This window comes from Hoplias malabaricus, chromosome 7 (genome assembly GCF_029633855.1).
Source record: "Hoplias malabaricus isolate fHopMal1 chromosome 7, fHopMal1.hap1, whole genome shotgun sequence".
In the NCBI taxonomy this organism is placed as follows: domain Eukaryota; kingdom Metazoa; phylum Chordata; class Actinopteri; order Characiformes; family Erythrinidae; genus Hoplias; species Hoplias malabaricus.
The window spans coordinates 22,882,679-22,903,983 of NC_089806.1; the positions used below are offsets into that span (position 1 = coordinate 22,882,679).

At 43.2% G+C, this 21,305-nt stretch overlaps 1 protein-coding gene across 8 annotated transcripts in view; it reads left to right on the forward strand.

The window, feature by feature from the left end:
* dab1a (DAB adaptor protein 1a) overlaps positions 1-21,305 on the forward strand; it is a 195,434-nt gene that overhangs the window by 72,453 nt on the left and 101,676 nt on the right. For all 8 annotated transcript variants that reach the window (XM_066677541.1, XM_066677542.1, XM_066677540.1 and 5 more), the window contains exon 2: positions 5,224-5,425. In XM_066677541.1, the coding sequence (XP_066533638.1) occupies positions 5,359-5,425 (67 nt within the window). In that variant the 5' untranslated portion in view covers positions 5,224-5,358. The remainder of the gene's footprint in view (positions 1-5,223; positions 5,426-21,305) is intronic.

Consider the following 21,305-nt stretch of genomic DNA (forward strand, 5'->3'; position numbering starts at 1 on the left):
CAGTGTAAGACTCACTACGTAATCCTCTGGGGGTCGAATCCAAGTATTTTCTTGATTTTCCTCCCCACAGTGGTCAAACAGTGTAATGGTAAAACAGAGGTGTTAAAGTCCAGTTGTGTTCCTTAGAGGTACATTACATACATACAAGGAGAGGTGAATATTTGTAAGCTTTTGTAGACCTTTTGTAACTGACTCGTGAATCAACTTGGTCTTACCCTTAAATGACTCACATCCTGACTGGAAATTCTAGTCTGAGTAAGTTACGGCAGCATGTTTAATGCTGTAAAAGAGTAGGACCTTTATTTTCCAGCCTCATACATGTGCCTCCTGCTCCTGTGGATCTTGATGTTGATGTGGTTGTGTACGGTGGGCTGTAATCGCCCCTCTGCCTCCAAGTGGAGCTTTTGCTAGTTCAGTTTTGTTGACCGTTGTCTGCCTCAGGCAAAGTGAAGGACAGCACATCCGAGCATGCTGTGGCCTAGCTAGAGAAAATGAATAAGGATGTTTTTCCCCTTTTTTATCACCAGTTATTAGCCCCTACCTCCCCCACCCTCTCGGCTTAAATGCAATCATGGCACGTGGTCCCCATTTCTAATGGAGAAACAATGGCATTCTTTAGCCGTTTAACAAATGTGACAAGGTTAATTACTGTATCTATTGAACGTTGCGCTCTGCCCGGGTTTTGTTTTGTAAGCATGTCTGTGCAGAGGTCTGCACATTTGTTAATAGTGTAATTACCGCTGAAATAGATGATTAAATTAAATACGGTTCCTCCGTTTGATGTATACAGGGATAGAGCTCCTCTGTAATTCCGGGGTAGAAAGAAGCCTATACGCTGTAATCTCATTTTCTGTGCTAACACATTTCTGCACCGTGCTGGAAGTCTATAGCCTGTTTTCCTAAATGAATTCCCTCTGCAGTGTATTGTATGAAATTGGTTGCATCACGTTTAGTGAGGCACTTTTGAAGAAGTCACAAATAACAAGCGGATGCTCCGTGTGTACCTCAGATTCAGGCAGCGGGGAAACACTTGTGGAGACGTAACCTGGAATGTTAGCCACAACAAAGTTAGCCGCATCATCAGGACAGAAACAATGACACATTATCTCCCCTTAGAGATATAGTGCAGTGAACTCTGGCGAGCTGCGGTCAGCTCTCCAAAACAAGGCATATGTCCCGATGGGAAATGGAGCGGGCGATTTCCGTTTCGTTCTGAGGGCTCGGAGGAGGCATTAGTCACCGCTGCCACTGTAAAACCAGATGCTCAGGCTTTTGCTCATTCACTTGCTCCATTCCCTTTGCTGCTGAATGTGTGGCATGTCCCAGAGGAAACCTTAGCCTAGATTTTTGAAATCTCTCTCTCTCTCTCTCTCTCTCTCTCTCTCTCTCTCTTTCTCTCTCTCTCTCTCCCTCTCTCTCACTCTCTCTCTCTTGCCTCTGGAGAGAAGAACATCGTCATATGGTTGAGTGTCTGGTGGAGGTGGTGAGTGTGTGTGGGGGGTGGGGGTAAGGTGTAATAATTGTTTCTGAACTTGCAATATGATAATACTTTCACTTTTAAGCCTTTAGGACCCTCACAAAAAAAAAAAAAGGTTAGCCTACTCTTACAGATCCAAAACTATCTACATCCACGTTTGTTCAAACTATTTGAAGCTGTCCCTACATCTGCTTCTATTCAGTCTGTGTATTAATGCTTCTCTAATGATTAGACCATAAGTACAGCTGTCCAGCACCACGGACAGCTCCTTAAAATTTAAGCTGAGGCATAGAGCTGTGCTCCCTGTTCAATATGCCCTGTATTAATATATATGTTAAAAATATACAGTGCACTATTATAGAGAGGTGAGTTCAGCAACATAGTAAACCATTTCTGACACTGCCTTGTGGCTTTTTACTCAAAAATGCAGTGTGTTATGGGTATCCACTATCCGTTATTGTACATAGGTTGTACAATGCTTTTTGTGATGCATTGTGGGATGGTTTGAGTCCACTAGGTTTTTAGACACTACTACAAAATGGCGGAACTCCAAAATGGTGCACTCTATAGTGAATAGGGCACATTGTTGGAAACTATACAGCAAAACATGTCAACATTTCATCTACAGAATGAGTTCTGCTACTTTAACATGTACTTATTGCTGATACAGTTGCACACCCAGCGTGTATAGTTTGGGGAAAAAAATGACATTTTGAATTTCTTTTTTTTTTTATAACATCAAAGGGTTGCATGAAATTAAATCATCTACGTCCAGAAATATAATTTGAGTACGTTATTCAGATTATATCTCTTGATGTAGATGATTAAATTTCATGCAACCCTTTGACGTTGAAAAAAAATAAATAAATAAAAAATTAAAGTACATCCAAAGTAAATTTTTTTCAGTGTAGAGGACACCATGAGAATTAAAAACTACTGGCTTTTACTTGGAAATTGGAAATTGGCTTATGTCCTGGATAAACAGCACAGTAAAGAAAACAGAATTTAAAAATAAAGAGAAATAAAATGCAATACATCAAACACAGAATGAGCCAAGAAAACTGCGTGTGCTTTTACTTCAGGGCGCCATGTGCCCAAAACAACACATAGCTACATTACCCCTAAAAATACTTGTTTGAAAGTTGTTTCATTGTATTTTTAGCAGATGTAGTTCCATAATTGTGAAAGTGGGAGGTGCTGCAGCACCCTCACCACCCACGGTTCCCTTGGGCTGTGGAAAAAGCTCTTGTTTCCTGTTGGTATTTGCTTATTAAGGATTTTCACTTTGAACTAGATAAAGCCTGTGTCTCCTGTTGGTTCTGCTAACACTTGAGCCCTCATTATTCAGCATGGTGTCGGGGTACGGAACAGCAGAAAACCAGGAGAAGGTGAGGGGAGAGACAAATTGATGAAAAAGGCATCAACAAAACAAATTCATAAGTGGCGACGGGTGGTGGTCTCTCTCTCTCTCTCTCTCTCTCTCTCTCTCTCTCTCTCTCTCTCTCTCTCTCTCTCTCTCTGAGAGATAATGGCAGTAATTGGACAGACTCTCGGGCTCTCTGCGTGTTTCTCTCAGATAAAGAGTGCCATGTGATTCTCCGGCCCTCAGCGACATGCTCTCTCCATTTGGAATGAAATGTTCTGTCCACAATGGGCGGCATGTGGCCAGTCCATGGCAGTGGCTCCAGGCCCTGGGGTCCAGCTCCAGTTCGGAAATAGCTGTGTAAATCCTCTCAGCCCTGGCTCACGCCGGAAACACTTCTCCAGGCAGCGGCTGGTGTCCAGCAGGATCTCCCTCTCTCTGATTCTGATTCTGATTCTGAGTACGCTTTCAAGGTGCAGCTTTTCACTTTATTGGGTTTTTTTTATTGGCGGTAGGGGGCTCTGGAAGAGGGGGTAGTTAAATCCTCCTCCCCTGTGATGGTGTTGAAGTGTGCCTGAGTGGATGGTCTGGATGGCGTCCAGCAGCACTGGGCCATACTGTGAGTAAAAGCGATCTTACAAACAAACAGAGTAATTGCAGCTTGGTGGTGAGCAAACGCTCGAATGGGAGTGAATGGAGAATATGAATTGCCCTCTGCTCATCTACATGTCCCTTCAGTAAGGAGCTGGGAGATACTGGTCTTGTTAATCACTTTTTATATTGTGTGTATAATATCCCATACAGTGTAAACCCTAATAGTTTGATATTGACAAGGGATTTTCAGATTTTTCAAGTGTTTTCCCTCTGTTTGCCACTGGTGCTGGTCATGGCTCCCCCATCGGACATAAACCCTGTGCCTAATTGACTGTGGTTGGCTTGATCCACTGTGTCCACCCCTCATAGCAACAACATTCAATGTTCAAGAATTCTGGGAACAAGATGATATTAAATAATAAATAATAACAAATAATATACTCTACTTACAGCTGCTCCCACAAGGGGTCTCCACAGCAGATCAAACACCAAACATCACGATCCACACAGTAGACTTGGCAGGGGTTATATGCCAGATGTCCTTCCAGGGAGAATACACCGATCTCCACACAAACTGTGACCCAAGGCAAGGACCAAGCCCTGGACCCCAAGGCCCAACAGCTTTGCAGCAGCTCCACCACTCATCGCAGAACGGTGTTGCCCTTTTAAATAATAAACTATAATATATTGTAAATATTTCATTGGCCAGATGATGTTAGATTTATCGCCCGGTTTTCAAACTTCGAACCTTCCTAATTTCAAAGATATTTGTTTTCCTTCATTTTATATGATCTTTATTCCCAAACTTTTGCTGTAGGGGCTGGTGGCTGCCTGCTGTTCTCAGGGTCCTCCTCTGAGTTAACTGTTTTTTTTTTTTTGGAAGGGGGAGCCACAGGGGAATAAGGCTTTTGATCTGCCGTCTCATTTGGCACCTGCCGAGACACTGGCATGCCACAGAGACCAATTATTAGATGAAAGGTGACACCCAGCAGTCAAGTGGCAGCAGGAGACCCCCACTCAGGTGAAGGAGGGATGGCAGGGAGCTTATAGAGGCGGAGGTGCATCTGAGAGGGGGCTGGCTGCTGTGTCAGGGATGAGGGAGGTGTTTTGGCTCTGCGTTCTATATCACTAATGAGTGATGACAAACACTGGAGTCTGGAGCAGGAGGAGCAGAGGAGCAGCTCACGCTGTTCCTCAGTTCACCGAGAACATACGGAAAGAGCTTCTGTCTTTAAGACGACATACCTGTGTGCGTCTGCGCCTGGGAGACCACTCAACGCTCAGAGTTGTGATTAACCCTTTCACATGGGCCCGCCCACCAAGTTCATTACTGGCTTCCTGTGTGGGAGAAAATACAAGTATACTTGCTAGCTAGGTCTTCTCTCATCAGTGCTAACAAGCTTGGAGAGTGAAGATTATCATGAGCTCGTTCTTGACATGTGCTCGTCCTCCAGGACTTCATTTTGAACTGTGTGTAGGCCGTTCCACATGTTTGCAGGAGAGCAGTAAACATATATTCAACTCTTTCGGACGTCTGGACATGTGGTGTTCCCAGGGGTCAAGTTTGGGATCTATAGCTTTGTTGGTTTACCACTCTGTAACATGTCTTTTTTTTAAGTTTGATGTCTTTTTTAAAAACCCAGAAGTTCAAGATTCTCATCTACAAAAGCGGGGCACTACTACTGTAATTGATTATGAGCGCAATCTACAAGATTTCAGGAGCCTAATGGCATATTTCCCTTAACAAACTTGGTTTTAACCTTTTCCCTTTCTTTTCCTGTGTGTGCAGCCACTGCAGGGAGAGCTCGAGATGCAGCGTCAGGGCTAGAGGCCGCGGCAGTCTGAGCGCGAGGCAGTGGGGAAGCCACTCTAGATGAGCCAGCCACAGGCACCCAGCCGCACTGTACAGGAATAAGGACTTAATATGTCAACAGAGGCCGAGCTCCAGCCTGCTGCCAGACCCAGCGTCAGAAAGGATTCCAAGAGGAGAGGTAGGAGGTCTCAGAAGCATTCTGAGATTTTTGGCATTTTAATAAAGTGTGTAAAATTTAGAAAGTAAATTCTATGATTATATATTTTTAAGACAACACGTACTAATGTTATTTAAATAAAAATAGTTCACATCTACTTATCTACCAAAGCAGACTGTAATTAAGTGCATATAATTTGAGTTTTTTCAAGATTTAATATCTTGAAGATTTAATATCTCACTGTGACCTTTTTCTCCTAAAGGCCATTTTATGCTTCTGGGTCAACATTAACCATATAGCTTCACAGTAGCCTCACACGCATGAGTCACGTCACGTTGACGCAGACTGCAGCGACCGTGGAAGTATAAATTGGCTATATGTATTCATGGGGCAGTCAGAACTGCAACACTACTCCAATCTAATTGATATGACATGATGAAAACACTCCGTAATGCATTAAAAGTATGTTCTCATCAAACTTTGTAAGCCAGAATCTTGTTACAGAGCCTTATACCGTGTGCCTCAGTTCCTAGTGAGCTGCCTTATTGGCCCTTGCCTACAGAGGCAGCTGTCTAAGTAGTCAGAATTCCAGCCTACATCCTGTCTCATATGAGAGGTTACTGAGACACTCTAGACAGTGATTATGTGACTGCAGGTTCCCCTACTGCGTGGCACCGGCATTTACTTCCTTCAGCTACCAATCAACTCAGTGGGAGAACTGCCTCAGATTTTGAAGTTAAGGATTCTACGCCTGGGTTTTTCTACAGCTATTTTAATGATATGTGCTCTGTAGGAGCAGTGAAATGGACAGAGGTTTGGGCGTGCATTAGTTACTGCTGTTAAACCAAGCTCATGTGTAAATATACCTCTAAATAACAGGGAAAAAACAACAGCAAACACTTCTGGCTTTTTCAAAAAGTGGCTTTTTCAGTGGCTGAGGAAGCATCTGAGGCGCACTTAAAATCACAGCAAGGTATGTGAGTAGGCAGCACATTTAAGATACCTTTAGAACAGGCAAACTGGGACAGCGTACTTCTCCGGTGATTGCATATTCATTCATTCATTCATTATCTGTAACCGCTTATCCAGTTCAGGGTTGTGGTGGGTCCAGAGCCTACCTGGAATCATTGGGCACAAGGCAGGAATACACCCTGGAGGGGGCGCCACTCCCTCATAGGGCAACACAGACACACACACACACCTACGGACAATTTCGAGACGCCAATCCACCTACCAACGTGTGTTTTTGGACAGTGGGAGGAAACCGGAGCACCCGGAGGAAACCCACGCGGACACATGGAGAACACACCAACTCCTCACAGACAGTCACCCGGAGCGGGAATCGAACCCACAACCTCCAGGTCCCTGGAGCTCTGTGACTGCGACACTACCTGCTGCGCCACTCATTAACATGTTAAAGACTTCAAATGACTTTGGAGGAGAGTGTCAAGCGATGGAGGGAAAGTCAATGCAATAATTACATGATTCATAAAAAGTGTAATGCATCGACATGATGTTGAGTGAGGAGTCAGTGCTGTTTCTTCACACCCCCTCCCCCAGTTGGCTTGTTGGTCCAGGGGATCAGTCCAGACTTTCTCTAGCCATTAAGCCATAGCTGCACCTGGTGACCAACTCTTGTTGGAAAGAGAAAAAAGAATTTTTAATAACGAGATGAGAGATTGAAATGGCAGTTGATAGCAGGAGCAGTTTGGCTCCTGTGGCCCACACTGGCTTCATGTGTATACTGATTTGGAAGTAATGAAGGACTTAGCCACATGCTATAGTCACTTCATCTCTTATTACTGTAACCCTGGCTGGAATCTGTAGAGAGTACAAGCACTCTAACTGGATCGCAGCGTGTGTGTGTGTGTGTGTGCTCATGTGTATGTTGGTGTGTTTCAGTCTTGCCCGCTGGGCACATTCCCTAATGGGCTCTAAAACAGCATTTCTGTGTGTCTTGTCAGTGCCAGAGGGCTGAATGCTGTCTCTGTGTGATACAATGATGCCCGAGGGCTTGGGGCATGCTCTTGTCTCTCGCTCGCTGTAATCAAGAGCATGGCAGTGCCCTCTCCTGATGTGCCACCTGTCCCTCTGTGGGCACACTGTGCTTTAGTCAGCTCTGTTATGAGACGGACTCTGTGCCTGTTAGTGGAGGCCAGACTGACCAGGCTCGCACTGCCATGAGTCATGAGTTGACACTGAAAGTCCAGCTTACACTGAAGTTCTTTCTGACAGGCAGGTGCCCTATTTCAGCCAGAGCAGTATTACTAACATTTACAGAGGTGTTTAAAAAATTAATAAACAATTAAAGGCATGTCTTTTGGAGCATGTATTTATCTTCCAACCTTATCACCCCTCTCGGTGTCTCTTCTCAAGTGACTGCAGCTCTTAAGAACTGCGTTTGAATCTAACAATGTCAGAAAAGAGCTTGCTGATCATGGTTGTCTTTTAATTATTTTTCTGTGAGTAAAGGTGAAGGACAGCTTTTTGTTTTCCACTCTATGTGAAGCGCAGGTCTAGTGCGTACCACACAGAAAATAAGAAGAGAAATGGTTGCTCGTAATAAACCGCAGTAGATACTTTTACCAACCTGTTTATTAGAAGCACCTATCTTGTATGTCCACTCCGTTGACCCTTTATAAGGTCCACGTACACTGTAGGTAACTGTGCAGTTACAGATAAAGCCATGTGTTTTCATGCTCTATTTGTCAATCTTCCTGCACCACATACAAAACTAGACCGTTTTTAATCAGAGGTTATAAGTGTTGATACGTGATTGGGAAGTGGACCTTTCTCAACACAGCCGTGACACAGACATAGCAGTGGATGTGACGGTGAGAGATTTACAGATATCAGTATCAGTGTGTGGTGAGTTGTTCGGCTTTCAACCTCTGGGCTTTTATTTTGTAAAATTAAATGTTAAAGTAGAAATTGTGTTTTTTTGATGATTTTTTTTTATGGCACAAGTGGCCTGCAGCAAAAGATAGAAATGAATTGTTTTAAGAAATTATAAAATAGAAACATCCATAATGCAATATATTATTTACTGATGTCTTATGCGGTTATTGGGTGCAATTTTTGATAACGACAAATATGGCATGATATTGTATATTACTGTAATCTTAAGTATATATTGCATTGTAAGTGAACTACATTTGGACATTGTTGACTTTATATCTGAAAGGTTTCTTAAGGGGAACAAACGTAAATATTACACTGGTTTGTTAAAGCTAAGGTTTTTGTTTTATTTTGGGGAATGTTTCATATGAATTATAAAATATCTCATAACGTACACAGAGGACACATTTTTATTTTTTGTTAATTTAAAAAAAAGTAATTTATATGCAAATTTTAATTGCTTTAACTTCGATAATCAACAAAAACTTTAAAGAATCATTTTCAACCATGTCATGTTTAAAAAATTGAAATTGAATTTGGCACAAAAATACTGTTATTTTAAGACTTTTTTTTTGTCACCTCTAATATCTGATGATGGATGACTAACACAAGATTATTCATGACAACATATGGTCTACACGCTCTAATTATACTCCTTTATCAGTGGTGTTTGTAGTGAAGTGGCCACAGAATGCATAGGAATAAACCTTTGTCTGAGTCGAATGCTCAGCATATTGCCTGCAGTTGTATATCTAACCACTGAACATCCGACTCAACATCTGTCTCCGAGCCGTCTCTAAGGAGACATCAATCATCTTCGGCAGCAGCCATTGTTGCTAATGACTCTGACCTGTATCAGTATTCCCATGGTAACAGACCCAGTTTGAACTACGCTGTAATGACAGCTGCCTCTATTCCCATGGAAACCATTATAATGCAGGGTGTCTTAACCTCCTCTCTCTAACAGCAGAAACACCTTTGCCGTTCTCCTAATGACGTTGATCGGAACATGCTTAGTCCGACTGCAACTGCAGTTTGCCCTCCAGCGCCTCGTAAATAATAAGCTCTGTCTTCTTTATAACATCGTTTAATCTAAATTACAACACACCTTCTGTTTGCTTGGTTAAAGGGGCCTTGCATATGTATCCTGATGTGAGCAAAGGGGTAGGACACGTCTGTTCAAACCGTCCATACAGAAATAAAACACCTTTGCACATTTTAATGCCTAGGGTTAATGACATTAACACATGTCAGTATTGTTAAATATGTAGACAGGTAGATAGATAGGTAGAACATTCCAGAAACAATGTATAAACATATTTGAGCACACTTTATAACTTATATTTCTGAACCCATTCATTCATTATCTGTAACCGCTTATCCAGTTCAGGGTCGTGGTGGGTCCAGAGCCTACCTGGAATCATTGGGTGCAAGGCGGGAATACACTGCCTTCACAGGGCAACACAGACACACACATTCACTCACACCTACGGACAATTTTGAGTTGCCAATCCACCTACCAACATGTGTTTTTGGACTGTGGGAGGAAACTGAAGCACCCGGAGGAAACCCACGCGGACACGGGGAGAACACACCAACTCCTCACAGACAGTCACCCGAAGCAGGGATCGAACCCACAACCTCCAGGCCCCTGGAGCTGTGTGACTGCAACACTACCTGCTGCACCACCGTGCCACCCTTTTTGAACCCTTATAAATAGAATTCAAACTGCAGAGTGATTTCACATTTTTTCTATTTGGTTTTTTTCCTCAATATGTCATTAATTTATTTAATTAGTTATTGTGTTTTGTTAGTGTTACATTTTGGAGTTTGTTGCATTTTGTTGCACTTTGTGTGGTTTATGCAGCCCCCTGGTCCTGCAGGAGATCTGTTTCGTTTCACTGTGTACTGTACAGTGTCTGTGGTTGAAATAACAGTAAAATCCACATGGCTGGACTTAACTTGAAGGTTGTTTCAACTTGAAAAACATATCTGCTGTAAAATGTGCTGTGTACATTTAGTTAGTTCCATTTGTTTGTTTGTTTAAATACAGTTGACCTGGGTTTTCCCAGACATTAGCACACCACTGTATTGAGAGACTGCTTTACCCAGCATGCTTTGGGTGTGCACACCCACTCAATTAAAGGCCCACTAAGGCCTCCTAGAATAGGTTAAGTGAAGTCCTTATCTGGGGAGCCCTCACACGGGGGAAGCCAAACCAGTACTTCCACACCCATGGCCATCTGGTCTCTCTCACTCCTCTCTCTCTGAACACACCCCGGGCGAGGGATGGATACACACATGCGGGATGGCTTTCAAACATGCCGCTAAATTAATTGAGGAATAATGAATGAGGATTTTATGTGCGTCCAGATCCCTGAGGTCCGGGGAGGGGGCGTAATGAGGAGAAAGGATCTCACCCACACACACACAGACACGCGCACACACACACACACACACACTGTGAGAGTGCTCTTGGGGCTAGGTTTAATGAATATGAATGTCATTAATGCACATTGGAATGTAAAGGAGGTGAATGCAGCCAGGGACGTTTGGAGATGCAGCGCAACTAATAAACAAAGCCTAATAAAAGTAGTGCTACCGTGCACTTTTCCCCTCGCGCCCCTGCTTCACTTTACGCCTCTTTTCTACTTCAGGGAGGTAAGTGGCTTTGAACTAAGCCCTTCAATTTAACTTCCGCAATTAATGCAAGGGATATGGAGAAAAGAGCCAATAAAATTGTGCATGCTTGTAATGTATGTGTATGAGTGGAGAACCACATTGCAGCTTAGCCTTTAGTTTCAGCCATAAATGTTACAAAGCGAAAGGGAAGTATCACCTGTACAGTAATGCACGTGCGGGTCAATTTGTTCAGTTCTTAGGGCAAATATGTTCCTTAGGGACAATAATTTGTAGTGTTTTCATATTTAATTAAAAGACAATTGTCATTTTAAGAGTGACAAATGAGCAGGAAAGTTTTAAACCTAATACTTAATATTTACACGCACTATTTTCCAGTATTTCTTCAGTAAAGAGGTCATTTCTATCAAATGACTGAAATGTGTTGGTCTGGGAGCCACTTGTACTTGATGTATGGATAATGTCTAGGAGATCTAGACTAAGTTTTTCTTACAGTCCCGAATTATATAGATGATTGTAGGCCTTCAATTCCACTCCTGAAGCTCTAACCCATGGGAGAGTTCACTTGATTATATCTACCTAGATACCACACAGAAACCAAACCAACCAAAATGTGTACATGCCGGGTGTAAATAATGAATACGGTCATTTCATTAAGTACAAACTAACATCAAAAATGACATGTATTTAATTCTTATTTTACAACAATATTTGGTTTTCCCAGCAGTGATTAAGCCTTTGAAAGCCTAGCAGCCCCCGAGGCTTCCCAATGATGTGCATCCATGTAATGATCCAAGGTGAGAGAGAATAAGAAGGAATGAAAACAGAGGCAGTTCCTGAGAAGGAAATCTGAAATGTGACGACAGGAACTAGTGCAGCAGAAACAGAGCAAGGAGAGGATGTGAGAAAGTCATAAATCACACCCAGTATTGTGTTCTCACTCATAATTACTGCTTGTAGCATTTCCCATAGCAGGTAATGTGATCATAATGCTGAGCAGGTAGGGACATGCTGTCTGAAAGATAAAAACACTGGACCAGGGGCGGATGTTTATTACGTTTGCACTAGGCCTCAACCCTTAGGACAAGTTTGCCCCGAGCCCCAGTTTAACAGAGCTAAAAGAGCCCCTGACTGATATGAGCTGAGGTATATTGTATATGGTCAGGACATTGATACTGTAGTGAATTCTCTTTGCTCACTCGTGATTGTCATGGTTCTTAAACTCAAATCTGAGTGATGCCATAGAAGAACCACTTTTGTTTAAGAAATATGAGAGTGTGAAGAACCTTTTTAAGGATTAAAAAAACATCTTTCAATCTTAAGGTCCTTTAGCCTTTTAAACTTATTAGAAAAATGGTTCTATATGGAACCAAAAGTGGTTCTTATATGGTGTCGCTCAAAGAACATTCTATAGCACCTTTATTTTTAAGAGGGCATATTAAAACGCTTGTTTAGTGTTCTGGTATCTTTATTTTTTCATATTTTTACATTGTCCTCTCCTCATTGGTAGCTAAGCAGAGGATAAAATACACCGTCCAATCAGATAAGATATTCCGCTTTAGACACCATCTCACATCTGCTGCAGCACACAAGTGGCTCCCAGTGGCTTCCAACTTTCATAACTGTTAGCTTTCGTGAAACAAGACTTTCCTCAAAGATGGAGGCTAAAAATCTGCATTGATAGGGCATTGATAAATGATAAACTTGAAGACAGAAGAAATGTCAGGAATATGCTATGGCCTTATAACAGCTACAGCAATATACTATTTATATCACCAATTAAAGCTGAACTGCTCTATCGGAATCTTCCGCTGAACCAGAATCTATAAGGCACATGTACACATTGTGTTCTCTAACATTCAAAATAATAAGCTGTATCTAGGTGGCCACTTACAGGCTTCGTCTTTAAAGGGTTAAGCGTACAAAACACATAGAGACTGAGGTCTGGCAGCCAGTGTGAATGTGTGTGTTTTCCTGTGGCCGTGTTTGTGTTAGCAGTCATCACGCTGCTATTGTTCAGGTTGAGAAATCCTAATCAGCGCAAGGCACACTTAATTGATAGAATTCAGGAAACCACATGCTTTTTCCGTCGCCTCCTTTGTTCCAGTTATGGATGGTGTTCAGAACGGGGAAGCAGCGGTTTATTAAGTGGTGAAACTGATCATTAAGCTCCTGTTTGTCTCTCCTCTCCTCAGCAGCATCTGTCTTTTTCCCTTTTCCTTTTCATTTCTACAACCTCCTTTTTTCCTTCTCTCAAAGGGCTGTGAGTGGCAGCTGTAGATTTGCACTCTTGGGAGTCATTAGACTTTATTGACAGCTACGTTGCTCATCCTGTGTCACATGTAGAATAAGATGCAGACGGACAATACCACTGATTTTCTTTAAAAACAAAAAAAACGCATCTGTGCCACTGCCAAGTGAACTATTAAAAGCACTCTTATGCATATTAAAAAACGGAAATAAATTCTGTTCCGTATTAATTCCAATGAGCCATTTATAGTATGATCTTATCCTAGTTTACATTAAATAAACATTCCATTTTACTAGTAATGCCCCTATGATTTAGCAACTCTACCCAATATAATTAGTTAATACATGGTCTTAAAGCTGGCAGCATGGTGGTGCAGCAGGTAGTGTTGCAGTCACACAGCGCCAGGGACCTGGAGGTTGTGGGTTCGATTCCCGCTCCGGGTGACTGTCTGTGAGGAGTTGGTGTGTTCTCCCTGTGTCCGCGTGGGTTTCCTCCGAAGTGTCCGCAGGTGTGAATGTGTCTGTGTTGCCCTGTGAAGGACTGGCGCCCCCTCCAGGGTGTGTTCCTGCCTTGCGCCCAATGATTCCAGGTAGGCTCTGGACCCACCGCGACCCTGAACTGGATAAGTGCTTACAGATAATGAATGAATGGTCTTAAAACTTCACTTATTGTTGACATAGATGTACAGCACAGTGCTCTGTACTGCAAAGGGAGCCCAGTAGCAAAAATAGTAAATGCTACCTATTGTACCTTTAACTTAATAGGATTGCCATTCACTGTAAAGTAAACATTGTGATTTATCAAGACATAAAATAACACACAGTTGTTGCTGTTGACAGGAAGCTAATGCTCAGCCTTTAAATGATACAGCACACAGACCTGATTTGTTGCATGTGTGTATTGGGTAAGATGTGGAATGCTTAGAGAGGGACGGTGAGGCCTGGTTCTGGCACTGAACCCCTACACGAGCAACAGCAGCAGCAGCAGGGTCCCAGTGCAGTCACACACAGATCTCCACCGCTGATTGGATAATTAGCAGCAAGACTGAATGAGCTCTGAAGGATTTTGCTCATGTGTGGAGAGCAGTTTGAAAGCTACTTAATCAGTTCCCAAAGCAAGTCTTTTAAACCTTTTAAACCCTTCACAGCAGGCCCATTTTCACTGTTGGAAAATGCAAAGCCTGAGTACAGCTCTCTGAAATAATGATCAGTGATGTTTTCCAAATAAACCAAAGGCTGCGAGCACCTCTTCTTAGCGACATATAATGTGTATAATGTAATTGCATCTAGGCTTAGAATTATTCAATCATTCATTGTCTGTAACTGCTTATCCAGTTCAGGGTCACGGTGGGTCTGGAGCCCACCCGGAATCATTAGGTGCAAGGCAGTAACACACCCTGGAGGGGGCGCCAGTCCTTCACAGAGCAACACACTCACTCACACACTCACACCTACGGACACTTTTGAGTCGCCAATCCACCTACCATCGTGTGTTTCTGAACCTTGGGAGGACACCAGAGCACCCAGAGGAAACCCACACAGACACGGGGAGAACACACCAAACTCCTCAAAGAGCAGGACTCAAACCCACAACATCCAGGTCCCTGGAGCTGTGTGACTGCGACACTACCTGCTGCGCCACCGTGCAGCCCGACTTAGAATTAGAATAACTTTATTGGCCACCATGCTTGCACACAGAGGAATTGGTTCTCCACATTTAGCCCAATCCATGCAGTGAAACACATTTACACACACACACACTAGTGAACACTAGGGGGCAGTGGGCACACATGCCTGGAGCGGTGGGCAGTTGGGGGTTTACATAGTGCAAATGGCATCTGATATTTGCAGATTATATTAAAATATGAAACTCAACAACATGGAAATAAAAGGTTTGCTCTGACATGTAATTACCAGCCCCAGTGTAGTTCAGTAATGAAAACCCCACACCGTGTCTGTGTTCAGAGTACAGAGATATAGCTGAGTCACTCTTTGTCAGTTCTGTAGAGCTGGGTCTGATGTGTGTGTTCATCTTCTTTGCTGCCCTTTGTTCGTTATGTAGTAAAGCATTATGGGAAATGATGGCATTGATGAGGAGAAGTGAATGACACAGATGAGTTTAAAATCTCATTCTGGTAATTCCTCCTGACATGCTGTGATCAACATCACACACAGACCCCGCTGAGCCAAAGGGCAGACAGCGAAAGGGCGGGGTGATGAAAGACAAACGCAATCATATTTGCCATGCGCTTCGTTTTCTCACTCTCCTTTATAACTTTTTTGAAGTGCCATCCGGCTGCTGAGGGTGAGACAAGATTCAGCTCGACGCCTCCAAAATAATAGGCTTTTATTTTGAAGTTTGAAGCTTTACTTCTGCTGTCCCCTCTCTCTCTGTCTCTTTCTCTCTCTCTCTCTCTCTCTCTCTCTCTCTCACTTTTCTGTCTGTCTCTCTCTCTCTATCACTTTTCTCTTTCTCTCTCTCTCTCTCTCTTTCTCACTTTTCTGTCTCTCTCACACAGACACACAGTTTTTCTCTGTCACTCACTCTGTGTCTTCTCTGTTTTTCTCTCTGTTCTATGAACAGTCCAGTAAGAGTGTAATACCAGCCACGATAACACCACCGCCTCAAGTGACCAGATAAGTCTTTTTAGGATGGACAGCCCAGGCTTTTCAGCTCCCAGTCTTCTCTGGAACAGACACTTAAAAGTGCTTTTGGAGTGAACTGATTGTCAAAATAAAAACCTTGAATTCAGTCATTTAAAAGCATTGTTTACATTGTAGTTCACCTTCCGACTAATACAGAAGCTCCGCCCTTTGGCGTGTTTTTTCAGTGAGGACCACTGAAAGAGTTTTTTTTTCAGTGAGGACCACGTAGAGAAATGAGAGGAATCACATTTCCATCCATCCATTATCTGTAACCGCTTATCCAATTTAGGGTCGCGGGGGGTCCAGAGCCTACCTGGAATCATTGGGCGCAAGGCGGGAATACACCCTGGAGGGGACGCCAGTCCTTCACAGGGCAACACAGACACACACACATTCACTCACACCTACGGACACTTTCGAGTCACCAATCCACCTGCAACGTGTGTTTTTGGACTGAGGAAACCGGAGCACCCGGAGGAAACCCACGCAGACACGGGGAGAACACACCAACTCCTCACAGACAGTCACCCGGAGCGGGAATCGAACCCACAACCTCCAGGTCCCTAGAGCTGTGTGACTGCGACACTACCTGTTCCCTACAAAGCGCTGTTCATTCATAGTCTGTAAGCGCTTATCCAGTTCAGGGTCGCGGTGGGTCCAGAGCCTACCTGGAATCACTGGGTGCAAGGCAGGATCACACCCTGGAGGGGGCGCCAATCCTTCACAGGGCAACACAGACACACACCTACGGAGTAGCTAATCCACCTACCAACGTGTGTTTTTGGACTGTGGGAGGAAACTGGAGCACCTGGAGGAAACCCACGCAGACACAGGGAGAACACACCAAACTCCTCACAGACAGTCACCCGGAGCGGGAATCGAACCCACAACCTCCAGGCCCCTGGAGCTGTGTGACTGCAACACTACCTGCTGCGCCACCGTGCAAAATTTAATACTGTTCCTTTGATAAAGGCATTCACAATTAGGTATTAAATAAATAAATAAATAAATAAATAAATAAATAAATAAATAAATAAATAAAATATACAAAGAGATTGTAGATTACCAATGAAGGCAGGTTTGTGCTTCTTTTATGTCGTGAGAGTAATCTTTGTAGCAAACAGAGATCTGCAGATACACTTTCTGATACATTGAACAATGCCAGACACAAACATACGTTCAACTGCTGCAGCTGCATTGACTGCACTGGGTCTAATAATAAGCCGATGGGGTCAGTAACTGTTTGTGTATACGCCACTAATGAAGCGATGGGTTTTTTCTTTTTGGTTTTGTTTTGGGCTTCACCCATTATTTCGTTTGTATTTCTCAGTCTTACTCTTGGTCATTTTTTTTCAGTTGTTTTTCTGCCATTATGTTTCCCTCTAAGGGCTGCAGACAGCGCTGTGTAATTTAGCCCAACAGCACGTCTGTCACTGGGGTCACTTCTGCCCCCACTGTCCCCCTTTAATTGAAATGCCATTTAATTTAGGTGCCATCAGCTCTCTGATTACATGCTGCGGGGGCCAAAGAGTACGGGAAACAGTTTAATTTTATGTTTTGTATCTCACTGTGTGACCTTGGTGTTCCCTTTGATTGCTGCGGATCGTCCGGCGTGACCCTCCTCAGACGGAGTGGCCTTTGGGGTGGTGTAATTAGAACGTAAAGACTGGGGCTGGGGTGGGTGTGGGGTGTTCTGTAATGGTGAAAGTCTCTGTGCTGGGGTTTCACAGTGTGCTGCGTTATGAGAGACGTGTGATATTGTCTGATACTGGTGCACTGGCGTTACATGAAGTGTTACGTATCCGCATTCTTTGGGCTAACCTTTGAACAGTAATCTGTGATGGTGTAGCTGCTTGTGAAGGGACCTTTGGCATTGGACTTGTGTAACTGCACTAGGATTCCCATCTTAAAGGCAGATTTTTCCTCAGAGGGAAATAAAATCAAACAGACTGTGGCCTCCTGCAGGGAGCTTCACGCTTCATTCCTTCAGACCCGCAGGCTTTGCCTCTCTCTCTCTCTCTCTCTCTCTCTCTCTCTCTCTCTCTCTCTCTCTCTCTCTCTCTCTCTACCCAGTTGTAATTAAATGAACATTTACGTCTGATTTCTCTCTCTCTGACAATCAGGGATAATTACAGCGCATTTCAACACAGCCTGCTGTGATGGGTAAGCAAATAATACACAACGGAAGGATTGTTCACACGTGTGAGTGTGTGTGTGCGTGTGTGTGTGTGTGTGTGTGTTTCTCTCTGTGTGTTGTTCTTTTATCCCTGACATGTCTTGCATCAGGGTGCTCTAGTTAGTGCTGGAAGTCTGTGTGTACGTCAAAGGAAGGCCTAAAAACTAATGTCATTCTCTCACTTTCATCAAGATCGTCTCAAACGTGTGCTCTGACATTTGTGTTATCATATTAGCGAATGTGTTTTCAAATAGTTGAATATGTTCCCCTCCGACAGCGTCCTGTGTATGTTTTTCAAACTACTTGAAGTGTAAAATAAATCAGGTCAGAAACAGGGCCTGGCTCAAACAGGAATCAGTGGTTCTAGGCCAAGTACATGTTCCATTTTCTTGAGCGGAGACTGACATTTACCAATACATGCTTTTTAGGGTCGATTGATAAGGCATTGCCTTGTAATTTGAGCCATTGTTGGTGTGTGTGTGACCTGACTTTGCTGTGTTATGTCCATGTGATTAGATCAGCCTTGTTGAATCACATCTGGTAGAGAAATTGAATAAGCAGCGTAATGAAATGACTAGAGTGGGCATGGCGTATGTTGAGTGTAAAGGTTAAACATGCAGCACAAGACACTGTATGGCAGAGTAATACCATTACTGATATGTTCTGCTGGAGCACTTCCATTCGGAGATACTTATTTCCTGTACACTGAAATTATCTGGGGTCAAAGTACACTTGCTCTGTGTGTGTGTGTGTGTGTGTATTTTGTATGTGGTATTGTGTATGTTAAATGACAATATTCAGGGATTTATATAGTTGTTTTTAAATCATCACATGCGTTATCTAGTGGACTGTAAGAAAAAAGCCTGAATTCATCAAAGGAAACACCAGAGATCTCTGTCCCTTAATGTACTTCATATTCCTTTACACACTTGTAAAGGAACCTCAGATTCAGTAGCTTCTGGGACATCACAGCTTGAGACCTTCTAGAAAGCCAGTGACAGACGCGAGCATCATTCCGCAACTATCACATGCTTAAAGTAAAGAGCATGTTTACAAGAGCAGCGACAGAATAGTAGGATTATTCCATGCATTTGCTGATGCAGGGGGTTTTGTTTGTGCTGTAAGTGGATGGGATTTAAAGAGGCACTTCTGGCCAAAAGAAAAACTGCTTTTGTTATGAACATCACTTCTTGCCTCCTCCAGTGATACCGCAGTGGTTTTCAGAGTGCCTGGTTTAAAAAAATAAAAAATCTGAAAACCAATGTAGTTATATAGTGAATGTTGTATTCATGAGATGCATGCTGGGAATTGTAGTGTTATCACGCTGTTTGATTTAAAAAACAAAAACAGAAACACCACAAAAACTAATAAGTTCACGTTCCATAGTGTTCAAGTGAGGGTCTTCTCATTCTAGTCCAATAAAAACTAATTATTTAAATGATAAATTACAAGCAATAGTTGTTGTGTGCTGATTTGTGAATGAAGTTTGGGAATGCTTCATTTGTTTTTCCGATCTGACTGAAGACAGCTGAGGCAGATGTGAGGGCAATATGTGTGTTTTGTGAGTGTCTGTCTGTGTGTTTGCCACATACCCAAATTAGGTAGAAGATGACCTAAAAAACAGGCTACCCAGTCTTAAAATACTCCCAACATGTAGGACACACACACACACACACCCACACACACACACAGAGAGACACACACACACAGTGTGTCTACGCATGAGAAACTTTGGCATATCCTAGAGCTGTGGCTGGGGGAGGTGTGTGTGTGTCTTTCTGCTTTCATGTGTGTGCGTGTCTGCATGGTGGCCTCTGGGTGTTGTCATTGAGTCACTAGGAGTTCTTACTGAGTCACAAGGGCTGTGACCAGAGTAAAAATGTCTTATGAGATCACACCCAAACTCAACCACACACAGAAAAACTGGACTGACCAGATGCTCTCTCACTATGAAGGTCACTGCAGAATACACTCACATGATCACCCCTGTTTGAGATGAACAGAATTAGTTTCTGTGGTCACCTTCTATGTTGTGGGTGTGCACGGCAAGGCAAATGACTGAGGCGTGTTTGAGAACTGCTACCTCTGTGTGTTGGAGTCGGTGTGGTTCGAAAATATTGTTATCTATAAAAAGGGTGGCATTACAGGTTTTTTTATGTATAAGCAACTGTGAGGAGTTTGGTGTGTTCTCCCTGTGTCCGTGTGGGTTTCCTCCAGGTGCTCCGGTTTCCTCCCACAGTCCAAAAACACACGTTGGTAGGTGGATTGGCGACTCAAAAGTGTGAATGTGTGTGAGTGTGTGAGGGAATGTGTGAGTGTGTGTGTTGCCCTGTGACGGACTGGCGTCCCCTCCAGGGTGTATTCCCGCCTTGCGCCCAATGATTCCAGGTAGGCTCTGGACCCACCGCGACCCTGAACTGGATAAGCGCTTACAGATAATGAATGAATGAATGAATGAATGAGCTTGTCCTTAGTATGTATATTTACAGTGTACATATCTTAAGAAATAAATAAGCTGTGCTTGACCCCACAGATAAACGTGTAATGTCTAAGAAGTAGGAATGAGAATCAGATGTATATTTCATTGTGTCGTGTCTGATGATTTCTACAGTGCATCCAAATTAAAGGCAGCACATGGTTTCTTACTTCTGCTACACTGGGGCAGTAGTCTTTCAGTATATCACTGCTGAGGTAGGGTAGAGCAGGGCAGAGGAAGGTAATATTCCCCATCTCAGGCTATAGTCTGTGAATAGTGTTTTATGTAGTTTGTGATTGTTATTATTTTACCTCTATTATTCATGATGGAGGCGGCACTTAATATAAAGAGGTGGGATGACATTAAACACAATGACATTAGGCAAACAATACGTTTCGTATAGATCTTTTCAAATCGATAGGGTGCATCTGTGTTTGCTGCAGAGGTACTTTGTGTTTTTCTTTGTTTGTCACAGGAGGGGGGGAGAGACAGAGAGAGAGAAAGAAAGAGAGAGAGAGAGAGAGAGAGAGAGAGAGAGAAAGAGAGTGAGAGAGAGAGAGAGAGAGAGAGAGAGAGAAAGAGAGTGAGAGAGAGAGAGAGAGAGAGAGAGAGAGAGAGAGAGAGCTTTATGAGTGTGCGTGGGAGCTCGATTGTAACTTTGGCTTTTAAAAAATGTTCCCAGGTGTTTGTGCATCTCCCCGGAAAGAGGACTATACACTCCTGGGAGCCAGTAGATCACAATAAAGAAAATAATAAAGAAAAGAGCAAAGAAAATAACATCCACACTCAACATTTATATGCACCAAACTCTCTGA